This window comes from Crocodylus siamensis, chromosome 4, assembly GCF_052110815.1.
Source record: "Crocodylus siamensis isolate JL-2025a chromosome 4, ASM5211081v1, whole genome shotgun sequence".
NCBI classification, from domain to species: Eukaryota; Metazoa; Chordata; order Crocodylia; family Crocodylidae; genus Crocodylus; species Crocodylus siamensis.
The window spans coordinates 126,883,293-126,906,523 of record NC_143398.1 but is presented as its reverse complement, the minus strand read 5'-3'; the positions used below and the strand labels follow the sequence as shown (position 1 = coordinate 126,906,523).

Here is a 23,231-nt window from a genome sequence, read left to right as displayed (position 1 = left end):
CAGATGTGATCTATTTTCTTAGACCAACTGAGCAGTTAGAAAAAAGTTCTTTGCAAGCTTTGGGAAACAAGCATCCTTCTTCAGGCAGAGGGAGACTCTCGCTTTGAAGAGGGAGCTAGGAACGAGGAACCAACCCTCAGGATAAAGGCTGCACCCTGCGCCCGGGGCTGCTCCATGTTCAGGCAGGCGCAGCCTCCCGCACTGAGGGAAGGGGAGCCAATTTGGCAGGAAACCCTGAGGGGCAGAGCTGTCTGCTCCGGGCAGAGCCAGCAAGCAGTCTTTCCCTTTAAGGCTCGTCCCCTCCCAGCATGCCTTGCTGTGCTGGGGCTGGCCGCCGCCGGAGGTGGTGCGGCGATGGAGGGGGAGCGCGCGGCGGAGCCCGGCACCTTTGCTGCTCTGCACGGCCCGGCGCTGCGCGCCTCGGGGGTGCCCGCGCGCTACTGGGACAGCCTGCGCTGCAAGCTGGAGGCCGAGGTGCGTCCCGCGGGCAGCGGCCCGGCCTCCCGCTTCAGCTTCTCTAGGGTTTTGCAGAGCCACGAGGCTGCCTGCTTTGTGCAAACCGGGAGGGGCGGTGTCTTGGCTGGGGTGACATTTTCCTCCTGCAGGCTCTGCCTCTCAGTTCCTTTGGGTCCATGCAGGTTGGGCTTGGATTCAGGGGAGGGGCAGCGAGTTTGTGGGGCCGCTGGCAGGGCTGCCTGGGCTTCAGTGCCATGAGCCGGGGGAGGTGTGTCCGGCGCCAAGGAGCCTGTTTGGAGAGGAAATCAAGGCATGGGTTGCGCACGGGTCCTGCTGTGCGGTGCCTGAGTTCTTGTTGCAGAGAGGCCCTGGCAGGATGAAAATGAAGGTGTTGCCCCCCACGTGGGATCTTAATGCCACACCTGAGGATGCGCTTTAAGTCAGGCGTGTCCTTCCCTCCTTAGAAAAGGCTGGGTGTCATGAATTAGATCATACAAATGAGAGCAGGTTTTCTTGTATGGTGCTGCCTTCTACAAAATTGGGGCTGGAGAAACAATCCTACAAATGCATCAGGATTGCTGTTAGGTTGCCCTTCCTGCAAAGCTGTGGGGGCTGTCTGAAACCTGATGATAAGTGGTGTTAGGGTATCTTGGGTTTTAAAGAGCTCTGAGCCATGGATGCATCATGTAGCCTTCAGCACTTTGAGACAAAACGAGTGTTAAGTATTTGTGGTACATAAAGGCTGGCAGTGCATGGCTGAAATGCATCCTAGTTTGTGTAATAATCGCTTCTCGGCCTCTTGAAGGCTCAGACCGAGCGAAAACATTTATTTTTCTCTGCTGTGTTCAGCCCGTTTTGGTTGCTAAATGTTAACTTCTTAGGGTTAAAATTCCCATTCTGGTTATCTAATTCAAGGATGGTTGTTGGTCTGTATTCTTACTTGCTTGTTTGCTTCAGTTTAGCCAAAACTGTTCTGCTGTTTTAAAAACACTAGGAAAATATATCATGCTTTTTCCCTACAATAAATAACTCTAACATCCTTTCTTTTGAAACCCTTTGCAATCATGCATGTAGACTTTTTGTAAGGGGTTCAGGATAGCAGCCCAGAGCTAGAGGCTTAACCCTGTCATGGCGGCTGCTGCTAAATTAGTAGCAACTTTGGCTTGTCAGCCAATTTGGCAGCAATTGTGACCCATTTAAATCCGGAGCACCAAAGAGGAGGCAAGTGATGCTGAGTAGACTGCCCCTGCTCTGTTTGTTGTTCTGTGGAAAAGTTGTCAGTGACGGGTTCACTAAAAAGACATGAGAGTTGGGGTGAGAAGGACTCTTATTTTAGAAGCAGTATTACAGAAAAATATTCACTTTATTGGTAATTGATTTGCTATTATACAGGCTTGTCCAACATATAGCCCATGACAGGACAGGGCGAGTCTGGCCAGAGCAGCAGGGGTGAGCTGCATTTTCCCCCTGCCTGCACCGGTCAGTCCCAAGCGGCACATGGCTCCACTGCTACTTCTGCTGGCCGGTGCAGACCCGGTTGGGCTCCTCCCATCCCTAGTAGCACATGGGAAACCAGCTTCAGCTGCATGCTGCTCCAGATGGGACGGACCCGCCCGGGTCGGCACCAGCCAGCAGAAGCAACAGTGGAGCCGTGTGCCGCTCGGGACTGACTAGTGCAGGCAGGGGAAGGTGCAGCTGAGCCCCTGCTGCTCCAGCTGGGCTCATCCTGTCCTGAGTGGCAAATGGCTACTCTTCCCACACACACCATGTTGGCAACATCAAGCTGGCGCGGTGCGTGTGGGAACCTTGTCCCTTCCCCAGCCCTTCAGCAGCCATTAGGAAGCTGCTGAGGGGTTGGGGGAAGGACAAGGGGTGGGAACGAAAGTATACAGTGTTTATTTTTGTTTCCCATCGCAGCACTGCGGGCCTCAGAAAATGGCTTGGCGGGCTGCATGGCGACCCGCGGGCTGTATGTTGGACAAGCCTGTATAATAGCAAATTGATTCCCAATAAAGTGAATACTTTTCTGTAATACTGCTTTTAAAATAGAGTCCTTCTCACCCCAACTCTCATGTCTTTTTAGTGAACCCGTCACTGACAACTTTCCTACACCCAAACAAAAAATCTGTACCCCAAGCAGACTTGTCCCCAGGAATGGACATGTTCACAACTCCCTGGAGTCCAAGGACTGGTAGTTTCTCTTGATTTTTACATGGAAGATGTTCAGCTCCTATGGTGATAGGCTGCAGCTAAACCTAAAATAGACATTTCCACCCCTTTGCTTCTCTCCCCCCACCCCCCACCTCCATTTTAGCTTCCCATTTTTCTAACATCACCTAGTATTCCAAATGGAATAGTGATTGCTAGCTAGTGTTACTTCACAGGGACTTAGTTACAGAGCTGAGGAAATAAACTAAGAGAATTAGCAGAAATAATTATCCTGAAGTACACTCCCTCAAGAAGTACAAAGGAAAACTCATTACTGGAAATAAAATCCCTGAGATAGCAAGCTGTTAATTGTCTAGAAATAATAGCCTGTATTAGCATGACTTTTAGGGGTTTGACCTACCCCAACTTGACATGTTAAACCAATAATTCTTCAGGTTACATTTCCAAGTGTCATTTTTTTCCAGAAAGATTTAAGACAAGAGAATATTTATGAAATTCATTCTAATGCACTTTCAAACAACACCGGAGAGATAATGGTGTGTCTGATCCTGTCTGACGTAAGTGGCTTAGAGAAATAACCAAATAACTGCTTTGGTGCTAATAAGATTTCAAATTTGAGGGAGCTTTTTTTTCCTTTTAAAAAACATACGTTGGCCTTGAAACTGTAAAAGTTGCTTTATTTAGACTCTTCCATTAGTTTTAGAGGTTCAGATCTAATAGTATCCGGCTCCAGTTGATCTAGTAACATACTTAATTTGCCAGGGGTGTCAACCACAGCTTGTGGGGCAGTTCTGGCCCATGGATCTATTTCTCCTGGCCTGTTAGCTTCCCAGAAGGGGCCAAAAATTCTGGGTGGCATGAATGGTGGTGGGGCTTGCCACCAAATTCCCAGGTATGGAGCCCCATGGGGAATGTTTGCTGGCAGCAGGGGAGGTACTCCATGATCCAGATCTGGCAGAGAGAGTGTAGATGGGAGAGAAGTTTATAGAGTTTGACACCTCTGATCTAAACTATAAATTATGATACAGAAAGTTCAGAGTAAGATAAGGAAGGTTAAAAACAAGCCCTTGAAATCTTTCAGTATGGTGGTAGACAGTGATGGTTTTCACCTTCTGCAGTGTATGAAATCTTTCTGAACATCCAGGGATGAGTGAATATGTGTTTCATTGGGTAAATCCATGATGCAAAATGATTTTTCTTGGAAAGAGAAACCCTGCAGAAGGCCTTTTTCCTATTTCTGGACTCTTGTTTGAACTCCAGAGTGCTTCATTGTAACCCGGAGACTGGGAAACAAATTGCATTGATTTTTAAGTACAGTTCTATAAAGGCCCCCTGCTTTTCAGTTTTAAAAGAGTGTGTGAGATGATAAATTGAAGGACTAGAAGTAGTTTTCTGCCTTCATTAACAGGTGAAATTTCTCAACCAAATAAATCAGCAATAAAAAAAAGAAGCAAGAATCAGTATTATAATCCATCCATCTGTTCCTTGCCAAATGCCAGAAGCCTGTCAGATCACAAGTCAGACTTAAGTAGCCAGCACCTTTAAACAATGGACTGCGTGTTTTAGGTAACTTCTGGCTACCATGTCAACTAGACACTCTTAATTATATGGTGCTTCCAATCTTAGGTGTTTGATGCTGGTGAGTTTTTTGGGATTATGCAAGTAGAGGAGGTGGAAGAAGAAGAAGAGGGTGATGAAGAAGTGGAAGAAGAATTGAAAAAGAAACCAAATCCTGGAAATGAACCTTGTTTCAAAGTTATTGTGACAAATGAGAACGGGCTTCAAGCATCAAATCCCAATAGGTAGGTTCTGGTTTCAGAGTTTACCTGTATTTCATTTGTTCTGAAACTTGTGTACTTAGCTTCTCTTCAGTAACCTCAACCACTTTACTGAAAGAAGAGTAATTGTCTGTTTCAGAAAGGTGATGAGCCCATATGTTACTGGGCTCATTTTACAGATGGTGTTTGGCTTCCCCCAGAGGTGGTGCAAGCACCCACTCTAGATACTTTCAAAAATACTCAGATGCCTATCTTGCTGGGATCATTTGACCCCTGCTGACTTCCTGCTCCTTGGGCAGAGGGCTAGACCCTATGATCTTGCGAGGTCCCTTCCAGCTGTAATGCCTATGAAATCCTTACAACAAACTCAATTTATAACAACCCCCTGGTTTTAATAATCCCAACAGCAGGACCTGATTTTTTTTTTCTTCCTTCATCATTATGATTCAGTAGATGGACTGTGCCAGGTATAGTACACACCCTCTTCTAATAAACTTTTTTCCAGGTCCCATGAGTGCTTGTTCTAATGAGGTTGTACAGTATCTGTGCCATCTTTTCAAAATGAAGAAATGAGTGTTGACAAACTGAGGCTTGAAGGAAAAGGTAGAATGAATGATTTAAGAATAGGAAATGGGATTATTAGTGTTAGAACGCTAGGTCAAATCCTGCCATGTTGTTGGATAGCTAGTTGGTGTCCTTGGTTCAGTTTAGTTCCCTAGTAGTAGATGTACAGTAGCCTTATCACTTAATAGTCTTTCCAGAGAATCCAAGGAATGCCTAGATTTGGAGATTTGAACTACCCTGTCATAGTGCTTAAAGGTTTGTCTTGAGGCAGATTGTTTCAACAGTGTGTTCTAGATGGAAGGGTCAGGGGAGGAAGGGGAGAGATGTTACCTATTATTGTTATCGTCAGAAACTTAGATTGCTTTGATTGCAGACAATCACTTCTTCAGCAGTTCACAAACTTACGCCATTTGGTGCATGGAGATGACTGACCGATTCAAAGATGCTTTTTGACAGTCCAGATATATTGTTTGAATGCTACTTCTATTGTCTTTTATTGCATATAACATGCACCCTTTCCTCCAAAACCAGCTTGTGGAAATTGGGATGTACATTACGTGCAAGAAATACAGAAATCCCCATGGGTCTGGAAATTTGGCATTAGGGGAGTGATGGTAATTTAATGTTGCTCTGTTTCCCCCTGCTCACATATTTCTGGACTTGGGGGGCATGTATCTTTGGAACTGGTGCATGGGCCAAGACATGGTGCTTGGCCCTCTGACCTGGCCCCCAGGACAGACCTGGCATGCAGGACTGGGAGCAGGCTTGTCTTCCCAGCTGCTGCTACTCAGTTTCTCTGCAAAGATTTTTTTTTCCTTAACGTTTTTCAAAAACAAGCTTCATAATATATCTGGAGCTGTTACCTGCAAGAAAATATAGTAATAATTGGTGAACAGGGCTATCTGTTTATATGATCTGACTGTCTTAAGAAAAAAGAAAACAAATCTAAACAAAAATCTTTTACTAGTGTCCTTCAAAAGAAGCTGATTTATCATACGTAAGAAATGTATCTGACAAATAATTTATTTACTTTCAAACATTGCTCCCTACTAACCACTTCAGAAAATGTTTTAAAACAGTTACAGTTTGTATAAAACTTGTCTGTTTAGACTTCTAATAAATGAGCTGTCTTACAGGGTTTTTATAGGTTATGAAAGGGAACACAGCAATATTACTCTATTGAGTTCCTTCCCTCACCAGAAGTGATTTCAAAACCAAGACTGTTCAGTTCTCAAACCTTCAGTCTTCAGCAGAGAAAGATTCTTTTTAAAAAATCACCCTTTTTAGTAAAGCAGCCTTGTAGCTAAAGTTCTTATTTATTGCCAGAGGGACTTGGAGCTGTTTCTCAAGCAGGGACTGTAAATCAGTCTCACTTCTGCCCATAAAGCTAAAATCTCACTTCCAAATCATGTGAGTGATTTGAAGTTTAAATTATCAGTTTGATCAAGTGTGCATGAATGAAGCTGAGCTAGAACACCCATACAATTGTAAATCTGGTTTGAACCCTAATTATATCATGAAGGTGAAATGCTATTTACCTTTAGAAGAAGCTAAAGAGCTGTTATTTGTTGTTGTTCTGGGCAACTGCGATGTTGCAATAATCATGAATGTGAGTATATGATAAGCTTAGTGATGTGTTCTTTCTTTTTTGGAAGAAAAGGCAATTTAGGGCAGTGAAAGAAATCAGACCTGATCTGTGAGACGATATAACCATCTTGGGGCGGGCGGGGGGGATATTTTCTGATTAAATCAACTTGTTCTCTCTTTCCTATGAGTTTCCTGTAGCTGAAAATAGGACATTACTGGTCAGGAAAGGGGGCTTCCAGTTTTGGAATTTTTTAGATAAAATCAGAGCAGAACTGAAACTGCCTGGGAGATTTAGGCACCGTATTCACTTTAAATCTAATGGTACTTGGGCATTGACAACTGAGCAGTTTAGAAAATCTCAGTCTAAATCTGTATATTAAAAGAGAGAGACTTGTGTTGATGCTGCCTCTCCCTCTGTAGTTTTTAAGGTCATCTGTGAAACTAGTGGGGATGGTTATATTGCTTCATCAGTTGCATTGTAATAAGCGTTTTGGTTTTTTTTAAGATACCAAGTCTCAGTACCTGAAACATGACCACCTTTTCACATGTTTAGTGGAAGGTGAGCACTGCTAACCTTATTTATTGATGGGGACCACATCAGTGTGTCCAAAGGAAAATCAGGATGGCCAAGTGGAAATGATTCTTTCAGCATCTCAACTATTCACCATGTCTTTTGAAGAAATAGGAGCGACTGTGCAGTCCACTTGCTAAAAGCAGGACTTCCTAGTTGGGCTTTCTGCACCATCAACACAGAACTCATTTTGAATGAAAATAACAGTTTGGCTGTTATACCTTCTACAAAAAAGCAGTCTTTTCTGTACAGAAGCATTGTACTTTGTATACATGTATACAAGAGGCGTATTGCTGTAATGTTACTGAAATTTCTCTCTCTAAGCATTTTTCTTATTGACCATGCCTGGACCTACCGTGTGGAACATGCACGCCAGCAGCTGCTGCAAGTTCCTGGTCTGCTTCACCGAATGGCAAACCTTATGGGAGTAGATTTTCATGGAGAAGTCCCGGATGAAGGAAGTATCAAGCAAGTGTTGCAGGAGATGTGGAAATACAACCAAACCTACCAGCTATCTCAGGGGGTAAGGCTTTAAAATGACTCTTCTAATCAAGAATATTATGGTGCACTTCAGGGTCCTGGTTCCAATAAGCTGGTCTTAGTTTTCCATGTCTCTCTTGTGGGAAATGCTCCGTTCAGAGGTATTTAAAATGCACCGCTCTTCATAGGAGGGAGTACCTTGAAATGCAAAAGAGCAGTGACAAGCTAAGTCTTTTAACAGGGTTGCCCACAAAGTTTCCCTCTTAACCCAAAGAAGAACATGCTACCAGGGAGACGAATGAGGAGGGTGAGGAATCTTGTTTCCCTTTCTTACACTTTTTCCCATAGCTTTAAATACACAAGACAATAAGCAGTCTCTTAACAAAGGAAGAAGTCAGGGCAGTTGTGCAAACAACCATGCATTAAGTGAACTTTTTATCAGTAAGCTGTGTTTTGTTCCCTAACTGTATTAAATGTATCCTGAAACTGCTGGGAGCTAATGCTGTAGAAGGGATTACTGAAGAACTCTTCTCTTCAAGCGTATTTTTAAAGTTACTCTTCTGGGAGTTACTGTGGTCTACAGGGTAATGCTTCAGACAGGGACTTGAGTTCCCTTACCAACTCTGGCCCTGATCTGCCTGCATAACTTCAGTTGAGACATTTTACCTCCATGCTTCAGTTTCCCCATCTGTAAAATGGAAATAATGGGTATTTTGCAAAGTACTTGACAATCTACTGATGAAGTGGTATATAAGCCTTTCTACTCAGTAAAATTTATCCTAACTTTCATAGTGAGTTTCTATGTTCCTGTAAAGAAAACTTTAACTCTTATTTGAATTGGAACACAGAAGAATGGCTTTAGTGTGCATGGTTAGTGCCACCTGTCTTACAGGATTCTTATTGTAGTGTCATGTGCATATTTTGAGCATTATTTTGTGATAATTTTTTTAATTTGTAGACTGCAGAGGAGAAGGTTCCTGTCTGGTATATTATGGATGAATTTGGATCCCGAATTCAGCATTCAGATGAGCCCACCTTTGCAACAGCACCTTTATTTTATATGTCTCAACAAATTGCTTACACTGTTCTCTGGCCTTTAAGAGACCTTGAAACTGGAGGTGAGTGTGTGTATGTATGTGTGTCAGTCACTTGTTTTTTATACAAAAAGTCAACTGAAGCCAAACTTTTGTAAGCCTTTGTCACAGTTAATTTAAGTGGGGGGGTTTTCCTTAAAAAGAAAACCTCAGAACATTTCAGGTAGTTTAAAAAGGTTATTTGGATATATTTTTAAATGGCGTAAGGTACAAATATAACTTATTTTTGTGGTGTCCTGAGTCTTCCTAAATATGAGAAGGTAAGATGAAGGTCCTCATTTAGCCAAATAAATTCACTGCAGTTGTAGAAACCAAGGATTAAGACACTCTCTTTGATTTTAGCCTGTCATCTAATGAGAAATGACTTGGAAAATGAAAGTGTTGACACTGCAAAATCATTTAAACATTCATGCAACCCTAATGTAGGAATCTTCAGTATAGCCCATGTATTGAAAGAGTTGGGGATGGATCCTCTGGAGAGGAAAACTTTTAACTAAAGACCATCTTAATGCTTACACATGCAGGGAGCAGTGTTGGTGGGAGTATATAAACTTAAAATCGTTGCACTTGTCATGTAAATAACATAATTTTGGTCATAGGTTTTGTAGGGTGCAAAGAGGATTACTGATAGAAACTGTCTGACAAGAATCACTTTTATATTCTGTTGCAGATGAAGTGACACGGGACTATGCCTATGGGGAAACAGATCGCTTGATCAGGAAATGCATGTTGTTGCCATGGGCACCTGCTGAAGTATTGGATGTCAACTATTCTACCCCAGAGCCTTCTGAAGATCACTACCAGGTATAATCTTAATGAGTCTTTTAGTAGGACTGGAGTGATGTTGTAGCATGATAGTCCAGGAAGTGTATGAGAGGAAAGGATATTTTTTGTGATATCTTTTATTGGACCAACTGAGAGATGTAAGACAGCTTGTGCCCAAACACTTGCGTCACATTTTTCCCAACTATGCAGTTGATCCAAATAAAGATATTGTCAAAATATCTGTGCTTCTTTGATTTAGATGATCTCTCTCTCCTGCTGGGGAAATGTCTGAAAAATCTCTACTTCTACTTTTCAGTTTTTGATTGTCACATAGGTTTTAATGATTTTTTTACATAATAATTACATTTTTCAATAGCAGAGATGTGATCAAGAAATGAACATGCTGGTTTCATGCTACACCATTCCAGACCCAGTATGTAAGACGGATGCCTTTTTCTATTATAACAGAAGTAATGAGTGTTCTGGAGAAGCCTTTCAGCTATATTTTACTTTTCAACCCAGTGTTGTATGGATTCCATACCGAATTCCATACAAACTGAGTATATTAACAGCTGGGTTTCAAGTCAGATGCTAGAGGCAGCTTCAGGCCAGATCATTCCATGTGTGTTGATTGTTACAAACATTCTAGTTAAAACTGAAATACACAAAATGATTACTCTTTCTGTAAGGAACAAGATCGTATTTACAACTTAATTATTCATTTCATCTCACAACTTTAAGGAATTGGTGGAACATTTGATCCAATATTTTTTCTAACGTTGTTTTATAAGCCATTGAATCCACACTTTCTATAAGTTGATAAATAAAATAATTTGTATACAACTAATAAGCATTTGTAGACAGCAAGATAGAGGTACACCTTGCAGACTAACTGAATCAGAGAGGCCTAAACTCTCATAAGCCACAGCTCACTTCATCAGAGGCTGTGAAAGATCATGCAGAGAGGCTCTCAAAAATAGTGATTTAAATACAAAATACATCTGGTGAAGTGAGCTCAGGCTCGCATAAGCATGTGCATCTGTGATTTAGTCTCTCGGATGCATCTCTACCCTGCCTTCTGCCTTAAAATCAAAAGACAGAGAAGGATAGCAGGAAAAGAGGAAAGAGAGGGTGGTTAGTGAAATTTATATTTCATCTTCTTTTACCAATGCTTCCCTCCAAGCGTGTAAAAACCAGCAAAAATATTTTTTCCTGAAATATACTTTCTTTGACTAGTTTCCCTTTTTAAATTTGATTTTCTAGTGAAAACGTTAACGTTTTTTCCAGAACCACAAACTTGCTTATTGCAGAAACACCAGGCAACTATCACTACTTATGTTCTGCTATTTTAGCTTCTCCCTAGAAAATGTCTCCGAAAATTATAAGTTAAAATAGGATATATTAAAAATAAATTATTTGATTTCTGTAACAGTGCCTGAATAATTTTTAACACATAATACTCTGCATTTAAAAGTAATGGCTGTTTTCTCCTTCTGTAGTGAAAAGGATCAGTCTGTATTTCTGTGGTCCAGCATCTTGTGGAGAAAGGTGGCTAGGATCTGCCTTAAATTCCCCCATTTCAGTTATGTATAACTAAATCTCCAGCCACAGCAATTTTAAGGATTAGGAATCTGTGTCTGTGCTGGATTATGCTACTCTAGCAAAAAGTGACAATTTGTTTCCAATTTAAAAATACCAAAGACGTGGAGAATGGGATTTTCAAAAGCACTTGGTTTTGGCCTAATTCTCCCATAATTTAACTAAGTCCGTAATAAAAGTACCTCCTATTGGAGCAGTTAGGCTAACAAAGCTATTGATTCTTTGGCTGCTGAGTCAGTTTGGTGTACTTCAAACCATACATGATGTTGTTAAACTAGATCATGCATTTGTTTTCCACAGAAGACACTTCTGTTATAACATGTATATTATTAACATACTTGGGGAAACCTACATTGATCTTCTAAACAATGTGATTCGCCCAATATGGAGGGGAACTCTTATTTTTAACTGGACGCAAATCTTTTATTTTAATCTTTGGGTTGGAAGGAAGAAAGGAATGTTTATTCCCCAGGTCAACTTTCATGTGCCAGTATTAATAAAGCACTGTTATGAATATTTAAAGGATAATTGTTATTTTAACTCTTTTTTTCCCCTCTCGCTTGCTAGAAGTACCTTTTTTCTTTTTTTTTTAATAGCCTTTTAATGGTTTCCTTTTCATTTCTGTCAATACTTTCTTCATATACTTAAAAATGTTATTCAGTTTGGCAACTAAATTACTGTTCATTTCCCTTCTAAGACTGTAAAGTCTGAAAGTGATTTATCTTACCTAATAATATACTTATTATTTATTTTTTTAGGCTATTTTAAATGAAAACAAGGAGAAACTGCCTGTGGCAATAAGTCCACCAGTTTATGATGAGAATAAAATTTTCAGGTAAGTATCTACAAATGAAATGCCTTAAATTGCTTCGTGTTCAGTTGCCAGATACCAGGACTGAGCGCAGGGAGTGGTGCTGTCCCCTGTCTGTGTGATTTGAGTGCCAGGTGCATGGAATGGGCGGGGGTTTTACTCTGTCCACTCCGTACCTGGGTAACTGGGAGCTGAGCAAAGGGAGATCATCCTGATAAAATGACATTTAGGAAGTGACATATAATGAAGACTGTTCTGAGGTATGAGCTATGGCTGAGGCCAGCTGCTCTCCTTGCGCCATTAAAACATTTATGATGGCACAAAGCTCAAGCAGACAGATGTCCATACTTTTTGTCACGCCACAGATACCCAAAATTGGAGCCATGACAATAGGTGGCAAACACTTGTTCTGTTTTTTTTGCAGCAAATGTTTCCTTTATGGCAGGAAAGCATGGGCAGCCTTGAGCTACCCGCACACTGTAGCTGCCTGGGACAGGTGTTCCCAGGTCTTCCTGGGGCTGATCTTGCACACCCTGGGAGTTCTTCTGCAGGAATGCCCATGAAGCCCCTTGAGTGCCTGTCCAGGTTTTCCTGCTGGCAGAGGAACTCCCTAAGAATCCCTCAGGAGGGATTGCCTGGATATGTATATTGCACTGCAGTGTCTGCGTCGCCCAGTAAAATGGATCAGCTGTGCTGCGACAAATCCCAGCACAGCTGATCCCGGTCCAAGAATGATGTCTGTGTATAGCCAGAAGCTATATTTTCCCCTTGCATTAATGATCTGAATAAGAGACCGGATTATCCTAAAGGTTACATCTCCCTTTAAGATGGTATGTCATCTGATTTGACTGATGGTAGAAGAGATGGCACAAAATCAAGTATATAGCCTGTCTCTGCTATTTTCCACTGCTAGAAACAATTTTCCACTATTAGAAACAATTCCAAGAGAAGGAATAGTACAGATGTTCAGTCTGCAACTGCCCCCTCTCTCCTGCTCCATGTGCCTTCCCCACACCAGAGTGATCCCAGTCTGAAGAAGGCATGAGCTACTCCAGTCCTCCCATTCCTGATGACTCTGGTGTGAGAAGCAGGCAGGGGTCTTGCAGCACTGCTCCCTTTGCTCAGCTCCCAGTTACCCAGGTATGGAGTGGAGAGAGTAAAGCCCCTGCCCATTCCATACACCTGGGACTCCAAAGTGAGGAGTGGGCAGGGGCTTTGCAACCCTGGAGAGAGCTTCCCAAGCTTGGCTCCCAGTTCTGCCAACTATTAAATCACTGCCTCTGACACTCAGTCACTGAGCTGAGCAGCCGTGAGGGGCAGGCAGGGGAAGTCAGTGAAATTGGAGCCAGGCTCAGGAAAAAACTCTCCAAGCCTGGCTTCTGGCTTCCAGCTTTCAAATCACTGCCCTTACCACTTAGCTAAGCAGACGAGGGACAGCACCACTCCCTGTGCTCAGTCCTAGGTGCCTGGCAACTGAGCAGAGGGAACAGTATGGCAAAGGAACTCCAGTATGAGGAGCTGGTGGTGACTATTCCTCCCTTCTACTCCTGGTCTACAAGATAGGTGGGGGCAGCTGCCACCCATTCCTTCTCCAGACTATGGTGACACCTGTCTCTGGAAGGCACAGAAGCCTTTTTCCCCATCTCTGCTTGTTTCCAAGAAACGTTAAGCTGGGGGAAAGTGTACAGATGTTTAGTCTCCCAGGAAAAACTCTCTGAGAAGTAATTTCTATCTGGTTGTTGTGAGCTCTTTTTTATTCCTCTTGGAAGAGCAATTTTTGTTCCAAGAGAAAAAAACTTTGAAAATCTGTACATTTTTGGTTTTTACTGGGAGAACAGTAATTCTCGTGGTAGAAACTGAACATCCATTCATGGCCTCAGATTCTGGAGAAAATAAAGATCTGTTTATGAAAACAAAGGATGCTCAGTGCCCTGCAGAGTGAGTCTACGTAAATTCACTTAGCAGCAGCTGAGGAAATGCAGACAGTGGCCAGGATTCTTTGTATTTTGTATGGGGGGGGGGGGGGGGAAACGTATAAAGGCCTGTGACTGGCCAAGTGCAAAACTTGCCCTCCCAAATTCCAAGTCAAATTAAAAAGTCTTGTTAGTAGCAACATAGGTGCTTACTATTCAGATAATAGAATTCCAGTGGGGAAATGCTTCTCAGATTGAAAGCTTCGTTCATATAAATTTCTTTTGCTTTCTCCCAGGGTTTATACAGACATTCAGCAAGTCCTCAACAATTTGAAACACCCCCGTTTTGTGTTCACTGATGACGAGAGAGATGCTGACATCCTCTACAATTTTTCCCACTTCAAAGATTACAGGTTACAGCTATTATTCTGCAAGTACAATTTTTTATTGTCACACAAAAGCCCTGTTCCATGGTGCACTTTCTCTAAATGAACTGTATCTTGTAGGAGCCTAAGTGAAGAAAGACCCCATGTGATGTTGAATCAATTTCCATGTGAGAACCTCTTGACAGTCAAGGATTGCCTAGCATCCATATCCAGAAGAGTTGGAAGGCCAGATGGGCCAAGATGGCTTCCTCGTACTTTTAATCTTCATACAGAATTTCCCCAGTTTATCAGCTACTTTCAGCAGCGTGAAAGAAGGTAGGTCAGACCTGTTTCTTAGGTTTTCCTACTGTCTTTCTTTGGGTACCGGTCAGTGCCTTCTTTCAATTAAAAGCAAGCAGCTAATCTGCTGCCATTAAATTGTGTCGCTGCCCTCAAGTTATGTTCTGGGTGAATTTTATCTGGAAAGCCTGGGTTTTATTTTTAATATATCAAATGGCAAAATATGTAAGTGGTTCACCTTGAAATGCATGAGGTAAAATCTTGGGCCCCATTGAAATCAATGGCAATATTCTGTTTTAATCAGTAGAGCCAGGTTTTTCTCTGTATGCCAATGACTCATTTTAGTAGTTAAAACTAGAGCAGTGGTTGTGCCTCAGTTTTCATCCTTAAGATGCTGTATTTCCCTGTGGAGGTGAAAACAGAGATCAGAGTTTGAACTAACCTTAAGCCTTTGTAGAGATCCCAAAATGAATCTGAATCAGACTTTCATTATACATTCTGTGTTGCCTTGCTTGTAAACTCTTCCCACTACTGCAGCCTCTTTGAGGTCCGGGGAGCTTGATAATAACTAACTTCTTGATTCTTACCAAAGGGGAAAAAATAAACATCTCATATGGTCACCAAAATAAATAACCTCTGTCTGGTAGAAGTACCCACACCTGAGAATCAGCCTCCTGATTAGTTAAATTACCATCTATTAAAAGTTGGCTCATTCACCTGCTTCCCTGCAGCATACAAAAGATATTGTTCCTGAAAGACCTAGCCATGAGGAAAAATAAAGTAAGACAGGCTCAGAACACGGCCCTCTAATGCTATGTATTTTGCGAAAGATGATCGTGAAACCAGTGTGGGAAGAGTGGAAGAGAGAGCTTCCAAAATAAACTATTCCCATATAAACTAAAACAGATCATTAACTAGGACTACTGCTGTAGCTATTATTACATGGTTAGTTAGCCTCTGTCAACTGCCTGTGATTATTCAGAGCAACTCTTTTCTGATGCCTTCATAGATCAGTATAATTTATCTTGCCAGAGCTTTTCAAGGAGTGCTCCCCTCTTCAGATCCCTATGTAGTAGAGGGTAAAGCTGAGCTCTTCTGAATTAGAAAGATAGGTCTCTGAATCCATGAATAGTAGATGAACTCTGTGTTGTCCTGTAACTTGACAAGCTCTGAGCAGTGGATTTGATAAAGTTGTAGGTGGGTGTTTAATTTTTATAATTTTTTTTAAACATCCACCTACAATTTTCTCAAGTCAACTGCCAGCCAGGTCAGAATAGTTTAGAGCCCTGTCCCTACAACATCAAAAATGCATGATGTAGTCATGGTGTGTATGTGAGAACATGGGATTTAACAGTAGAAGTGTGACTGAAAAGCTAAGTATGAATCCCTGAAACTGTCTAATATGATCCAGAAGTCTGGAGGCATGCAGGATCTGACTCCTGAAGATTGAAATGTAGCTAGTAGCATTTCTCTCCAGAGATTATGTGCCCTTGATTACATTTTGTTTTGTCTTTTTTACTGCAGGGGAGAAGACAATCACTGGATATGCAAGCCCTGGAACTTAGCCAGAAGTTTAGACACCCATATCACCAACAACCTCAACAGTATCATAAGGCACAGAGAAAGCAGCCCGAAGGTTGGCAAACACAAACTTTGTATAGGGAGTGAAAGAGATCTGAAAACTTTATTTTTGCAAAGAACACAAAAAAACCCATAGGAAAAAAGAGATTAGTGAGTACCTGCATTAAGAGGATGAATGTGATGAATTAAAATAGAAATCTCTTAGCTTTCTGTGACAGAGTTAGAGCATTTTCCAGTTTGCGTAGGGTAGGCCACGCCTTTTGTTTCTTTGAGGCAAAAACCGTGCCCTGACAAATGTGTGGCTGCTTTAATGTAACTCAAGAAATCTTAGAATGGAGAGTGAAATCCTTACATCACACACAGCTGGTGGTAGCTGTAAATTGCTGAAGGTTAATGCTGCTTCACTCGGGCTGATTATTATCATTAGTTCATTCCCTTACCATACAAAGCACCTGTTGCAGCAAGGACGGGTGCATAACAGCTTTTTTTTATGGGAGCCAGTTGTGTGTGTGCTTATATCAGACTGTCACATAAGCATATTATTGCCTTGTTATTTTTTTGGAATACAAATCTCAGTGTGAAAACATGTTAAGAGTTGTAACGTTATTTTAGGTCAGGATAAAGCTGATTAAAACCAGCTATACTTTACATATTATTAAGAACTTTTAAGAAAAAATTCAAAACTGGCTTTCCTGTAACCTAGCCTTTACTTCAAAAGCAGTCTTACAGCTGTGTTTCTAAGTCAGCAATCATAGAGCATTAGGGTTGGAAGGGACCTTAGGAGGTCATCTAGTCCAACCTGCTACTCAAAGCAGGACCATCCCCACTAAATCATCCCAGCCAAGGCTTTGTCTAGCTGGGTCTACGAAACCTCCAAGGATGGAGAGTCCACAACCTGTCTGGGTAACCTGTTCCAGTGCTTTACTAACCTCCTAGTGAGAGAATTCTTGCTAATAGCTAACCTAGACTTTCCTTGCTGCAACTTGAGACTATTGCTCCTTGTTCTGTCACCTGCTACTGCTGAAAACAGTCTAGCTTCATCCTCTGGAAACATCCTTCAGGTAGCTGAAGGCTGCTATTAAATCCCCTCTCAGTCTTCTCTTCTCCATACTAAATTAGCCCAGTTCTCTAAGCCTCTCCTCATGAAGTCATGTGCCCCAGCCCCCTCACCATTTTTGTTGTCCTCTGCTGGACTGTCCAATTTGTCCACATCCTTTCTGTAGCGGGGGGCTAAAAACTGGACATAGTACTCCAGACATGACCTTACCAATGCAGAAGGGGAAGGATTACTTCCCTTGATCTGGTGGCAACATTCCTACTAACGCAGCCGATCATGCTCCTATTCAGCCTTCTGTCCACTGTAACCCCCAGGTCCTTTTCTGCATAGCTGCTGCTTAGCCAGTTGGTCCCCAGCCTGTACCGGTGCATGGGATACTTCTGTTGTAAGTGCTGGACTTTGCACTTGTCCTTGTTGAACCTTGTGAGATTTCTTTTGGGCCAGTCCTCCAATTTATCTAGATCTTTCTGAATCCTGCCCCTACCCTCCAGCATATCTACTGTTTCATTGAGCTTGGTGTCATTTTAAGTGAGGGTCTTAATTATTTTTTGTGGTAAAAACTTCCTTGGAGTACTGGGAAGATGTAGATCAACTGAGGAGGAACAAAATGTTGGACTGGGCCATATAAAGTAGTTTTAGTATCAATAGTGAATAAAATAGAAGTGTGATGACAACTGTTTGTGCTGTGTTGAGTGAGGAAATATTTTAGTTCTGCAGACAGACTTTAGTATAGGAGGGAGCACGCAAACGATTAATTTATTAATAAAGGAATTAGTACCAGCTATGCGTTTCACTTGTTGAAAAGAAAACTGACTCGAATATACTGATAGAAAATCTTGGATCATCAAAACCCACTGATAAGCATTTCTGACTTTGCCTACTGAACATTTTCTTCATTCCTTAAGGTTTAGTTGCATTTACTCTTCCTTTTTTCTTTCAGGTAGTGTCTAAGTATATTGAAAACCCAGTCTTGTTTCAGCGGGAAGATGTGGGGATGGTTAAATTTGACATTCGCTATGTTGTTTTGCTGCGATCTGTAAACCCGCTCAAGCTGTATGTTTATGATGTATTTTGGCTGCGCTTCTCAAATCGGTAATAATTGTTTCCTAGGACTGAAAGACTTAAGTTGTCTTGGCTTTCTGTGACCATGTGTAATTAACAGAATCTCTCCCTTCTGTTGGTTAGAGCATTTTCTCTTGATGAATTGGATGACTACGAGAAGCATTTTACAGTCATGAACTATGTTCCTGGTGTAACACTAAAACAAGTAAGTGAACAATTTGAGGGACACAGGGAAGTACATTTTTCAGTCCCATGGAGTGCTAACAGATCCTTTTTCTGGACTTACCAGATGCAACCTCAAGGCATTAAATCTACAGCTGTTACCTGGAAAGCAGATCAAGAAACATAGTGACAGAGGATGGCACAGTTCTTGGACCTTTATTAAAAATGACCATGTAGGGAAAAATGGTTAAAAGTATTAAAACAATATTACTGGTGCCACATTTATAGTATTACAGCAGTTTTATCACCTCTCTGCTCCTGAGTAGATGCAAAGAAGGACTGAAGTGAGCAGTTGCTGTTTCTATATTTATTTTGCAATTTAAGCCAAATATGTTTCGAATCCCATAGCTCATACCCAACCTTTTCCCATATAAAAAATAATCATCAGTTTTTGTTGAGAATCAGAGAAAAATGATTCCCAACATTTAATTATTTATTATCATTTAAATTATTTTAGGTACACTGTGATGAATTTATTCTTCTCTTTGAGAAACAGTATCCTGAATATCCCTGGACAACTGTAAAAGTAAGCCAAGAAGTTCATCTCCCCCCACCCCAGCAAAGGTGTTTTGCCAAAATTATTGTTTTTCCTTCCATACTAAACCTTCTGGTGATGCACATCATGCGGCATATCAAAAGCCCATTGGTCCAGTATGTTAGCAACTACTAATGGGAAAGGCCAAGCAACCAGTGTTACTGTTATTTTAGGGTTTAAAGTTAATTGTTTGTTTGCATGGTCTGTTGAACTTGAAACAGACTTGCTGCTTATGGGCATTAGAAACAGGACCCTGTTGCCTGTTTCCCCCTGCTGCTGTAGGAACTTGTTGCAGGGACCCACAGAGGTTCAACAAAACAGTTCCATGTCCAGGGCAGTGTTGATGCACAGTGCAGCACTGGCCACCATGCCACTGGCAGGAGCATTGTGGCCAAAAGACCTAGAGTGGGGGCCCAGCCAGAGTTGCCACTGCTACTATTTGGCTGGGCTGGGGCCATGCTTCATGCCACACCATAGAGTGGAGATGGAATCTGTTGGTGTTGCAACGATGCTTCTTGTTTCTCAAAGTATTCTTTCAGGCACTTGCATTTTGAGCAACTAACTACTTTTCCTGTTACTAGGTGGATATCTTTAAGGTGTTTGCTGAACTATTCCAAGCTGCTTCAGCTAAACCTGCACCATTTGGCATTTGTGACTATACATCATCGCGAGCAGTATATGCCATTGATTTGATGCTTAAGTGGGATACCACCAGAGATGGTAAGATGTTTCTCTTGTTTTGAACTGATTCTGTTTCCAGATCTATTCCTGGAATTTGCTTTCTTGCCTCTTTAAGATTTTTCTGTTTTAAGTGGAGGGGGCACCATGATGTCAGTGTAGTTTTATTAAAGTATAAATGTCTTTGGAGCTGCAAATGGTTGAGGTTAGGTTCTGGTCCTGCATCTGTCTAGTCTCTATTCAGCCATTGTTGATTCCTTTTTGATGTAAACAGTTAGAGAAAGATGTGTATGAAGCGTCACAGCTGTCTATTGTAGCATGGAGCAGTCTTGCCTATTGCAGTGGTGGTCCTTCTGGACAACAAAAACATCTGTTACTAAAAGTAACCCTAGTGTTGGGTTACTTTGGCCTGGATGCTCAAAGATGAACCTGTCTGCCTTGTTAGGTACCTGCTCCATCAGCAAGGTGCTACTGAAATTCTCAGATCCACCACACAGCTGTGGTCTAATTCACTATGTAAGGCTTAATCCCCTGTGTACTAGAACTAGGGGGCACCCACTGAAATTAGTAGGTGACAGGTTTAAAGCTAACAAGAGAGAGTACTTTTTTGCATAGTGCACTGTTAACTTGAGGAATTCATTGCCACAGGAGATAGAGGTAGATAGGACAGCCATATTCAAAAAGAGGCTGGGTAAATTCTAGGATGATGGGCCTATGGCTATTGGTTGGAGATGTTTCTTTTGGCATCTCTAAACTAATACATGATGGATACTAGGGAAGGTGTTGAATAGATCAGTCTAGAGAGATCTAGTTCAATGGTCTTCCTCTAGCAGGAGTGCTCAACTTTTTGGTCCTATGGGACAGATGAGTGGAGCTAGGCCCCTCTGCAGGCTAGGTCAGACCTTAGGGCATGGCACTGCCTGCTTCTGCCCCCTGCACACTGGGATTGGGTCTAGGGGACTGGTGTCCCCCTTTCCACCTGCCAGGATTGGGTCCTGGGGACTAGTACCACCCTCTCTGTCCCCCACACAAAGATTGGGCCCTGGTGTCTAGCAGTGCCTCTGCCCAGCCCGGTGTGCTGGGATTGGTTGCTGATCCAGTGCACAAAGCCCAGGGTTCTTGATGGGTCTGAAGATTTGGCAGCAGGGGAGCAGTAGCACCACTCCCCCAGTGCCGGATTTCAGACATACGGGGAGTCCTGCAGGGTGGATCTGGCCCATCCACATCTGTCATTGTCAGAGATAGGATACTGGGCTGATGGGCCCTTGGTCTGACCAAGTATGGCATTTAGGTTCTTATGTATCTCTCATTTTTAAAAGATAGCATTTGTTTGCTTTTAGGGAAAAGGATTATGCTACCTCAAATCCTGGAGGTGAACTTTAACCCTGATTGTGACAGAGCCTGCAAATACCACCCAACATTTTTTAATAATGTCTTCAGCACCCTGTTTCTGGATGAAACAGATAATTGTCATGTAACATGCATTGTCTAGTCCCATAAGGCTTTTTTTTTTTTTTTTGCTTCTTTTACAGATATGCTTAACAGCAATATTTATATTTGAGTTCTGTGACCTTATACAAATATTTTCCTATATTGGTAACCAGGAAATGTGTTGCATCAGACAAATGTTATAAACTGCATTTGTAATCAGTTGCCTGCATTTTCTTTGTTGTGCTTAGTTTTATATACTACCACCTTGTGTTGACCAAATATCTTTTTTTTAAATAAAAACTAGTGACAACTACAGAAGTACAACAGTAACTGGAACAATCAACTTGCCATTTCTCAGGTAGCCTAATATGTCTTTCTTACCTAGTGGAAAGTGTTTTATGGTCTTGCTGTGTTGGTGCTGAAACCATTATTTACTGAATAGTTCTGTTTAACATCGTGCATCATTTTGTCATCTGCATAATACTATGTTTTCCAAGGTCATTAATGTTTTGTATCACAAAGAACTGCAGAAAGGAAGATCATTTAAGGCTGCACCTGGCAATTTCAGCAAGTAAACTAATTTAGGAAGCTTGGTCACAAGAAATTAAGTTTTTCAATTAAAGGTCATTGTACTTTCTCAAAAACTAGTCACAGCTACTGAAATTCAGGTGTAAAATCAGTGGTGATCTATGAACATCTTTCACAGTCTGGTCCTTGGCTACTGGCATGCATGCGAATACTAACTTACATAACAGAAGAGCCATCTTTTCTACCTATCGTGCAACTGATTCTTCTTCTTCTTCCACAGTTATAGTTTTTTAAGTAAAAGCATTAAAATCTTAGTTTATTTCTTACTGAAGACAGCAGAAACGGACAGGAAAATGTGTCACTGATTTAAAAAAAAAATCCAGTACATTCAATTAATGAGAATGCCAAGGTGGCTGCTTAAGTAAGAGAAGATGCCACTTGCCAAATCACTGAAAAATCTTAGAACTGTGTTTCTATTTCAGCTAGAAAAAAAGCATTTTGATCCTTTGGCTTCTTCAGAATTTAGGGCTCCAAAAGTCCCCCATTGCATAACAGCGCTAGCCAAATTAAATACTAAGGGATGGTATGTAAACTGATGTATGAAAAAAGTCAGAATAAACTTACTAAAGTTTCACCTTCCCTTATGTCTTTTGTGTCATCCTTTCAAGCTCTTCCTCGGAAACAGGTTATGGCCTCCAAACCTCAGCTGTTCTGAGATAAATGGAGAAGTTTTAAGGACCAGAGCATCTGATAAGATGAAATCCACTTAGTCTGCTCTCCAGGTCCTTCCCTCCATGTGTTCTCCTGCCATCTCTTTGGCATATTCTTATGACTTCGGCTAAAGTCCAAACATGAAGAGGACAACATAATGGGAAAACAAGAGTTCTTATGTGCTTTTATACGATGGTCTCTATAAAGTGTCTCTTTTTTTTATGGCAGTAACAAATCAACAGTACAGTGTCACCTCATTTCTGAATTTTACTGAGAAAAGCTACCTCTTGATTGCTGTATTGCATATTAATAAACAATTTTAACTCATCTGCTCTTTTTGCTAAAAGGAAACTGCATGACAGAAATTTAACACATTAGTGAAGTTGATTTTTGTGGCTGTCAACAAAGAGCTATAAAACTTTAGTATATATTCCCTTACGATTAACCATAAGCTTGTATTAATATTGTACTTTAGCCAGACAAATTATTGAGCTCCATTACAGGGATAACTGGATGAAATTTGTTGTATTGTGTGCTGCAGGAAGTCAGACTACAAGATTAATCTAAAAGGTCCTTTAGCCTTAACCTCTTTAAGAATCTATTTTCTTAAAGTGTATTATTTCTTGAAGCATTAGCATATTCAAAAGAGAGTAGTGGAAATTATTTTAAATGCAAGCCTTATGCAACCTGAACCCTAGGGTAGTGAAAATATACATCTTACGGCCTTGCATTGATGTTGATAAAATACAACCAGTTATTTTTACATTTGATGTAGGAAAAGCTCACCTATCCTAGAGAATGTGATTAAAGATGTTCTATATGTCCAGTATCACAACTGAGCAGCACCACATACAAGTTAATATTTCTGAGAAACTTTAAGTTACCTAATATACCTAGAGGATGTACCAGTAAGGGTAGAGGAAGCACTTCTGGGGTATCTGGCTATAAAATGCTTATCTGAAAGTGAGTAACAT

The 23,231-nt window shown here is 41.4% G+C and overlaps 1 protein-coding gene across 7 annotated transcripts; it reads left to right on the top strand.

Moving 5' to 3' along the window:
* The first annotated feature begins 321 nt into the window (after positions 1 to 321).
* TTLL12 (tubulin tyrosine ligase like 12) lies at positions 322 to 22,599 on the top strand. Of its 7 annotated transcripts, none has more exons than XR_016441890.1 (15): positions 322 to 474; positions 4,252 to 4,427; positions 7,450 to 7,648; positions 8,564 to 8,723; positions 9,370 to 9,503; positions 11,822 to 11,898; positions 14,084 to 14,200; positions 14,294 to 14,488; positions 15,977 to 16,088; positions 18,031 to 18,182; positions 18,276 to 18,357; positions 18,832 to 18,938; positions 19,491 to 19,629; positions 21,323 to 21,376; positions 22,215 to 22,599. XR_016441890.1 is itself a non-coding variant. In XM_090043738.1 (15 exons), the coding sequence occupies exons 1-14, from the start codon at positions 355 to 357 to the stop codon at positions 21,346 to 21,348; spliced, it is 1,758 nt and encodes a 585-aa protein (XP_089899864.1). In that variant the 5' UTR covers positions 322 to 354; the 3' UTR covers positions 21,349 to 21,376; positions 22,215 to 22,593. The 7 variants fall into 7 exon arrangements, 5 of the variants coding, with proteins under 5 accessions (XP_089899864.1, XP_089899862.1, XP_089899866.1 ...); XR_016441889.1 differs by having other exon boundaries at positions 18,832 to 18,900; positions 20,928 to 21,376; positions 22,215 to 22,595; XM_090043738.1 differs by having other exon boundaries at positions 18,832 to 18,900; positions 22,215 to 22,593.
* Positions 22,600 to 23,231: the final 632 nt, after the last annotated feature.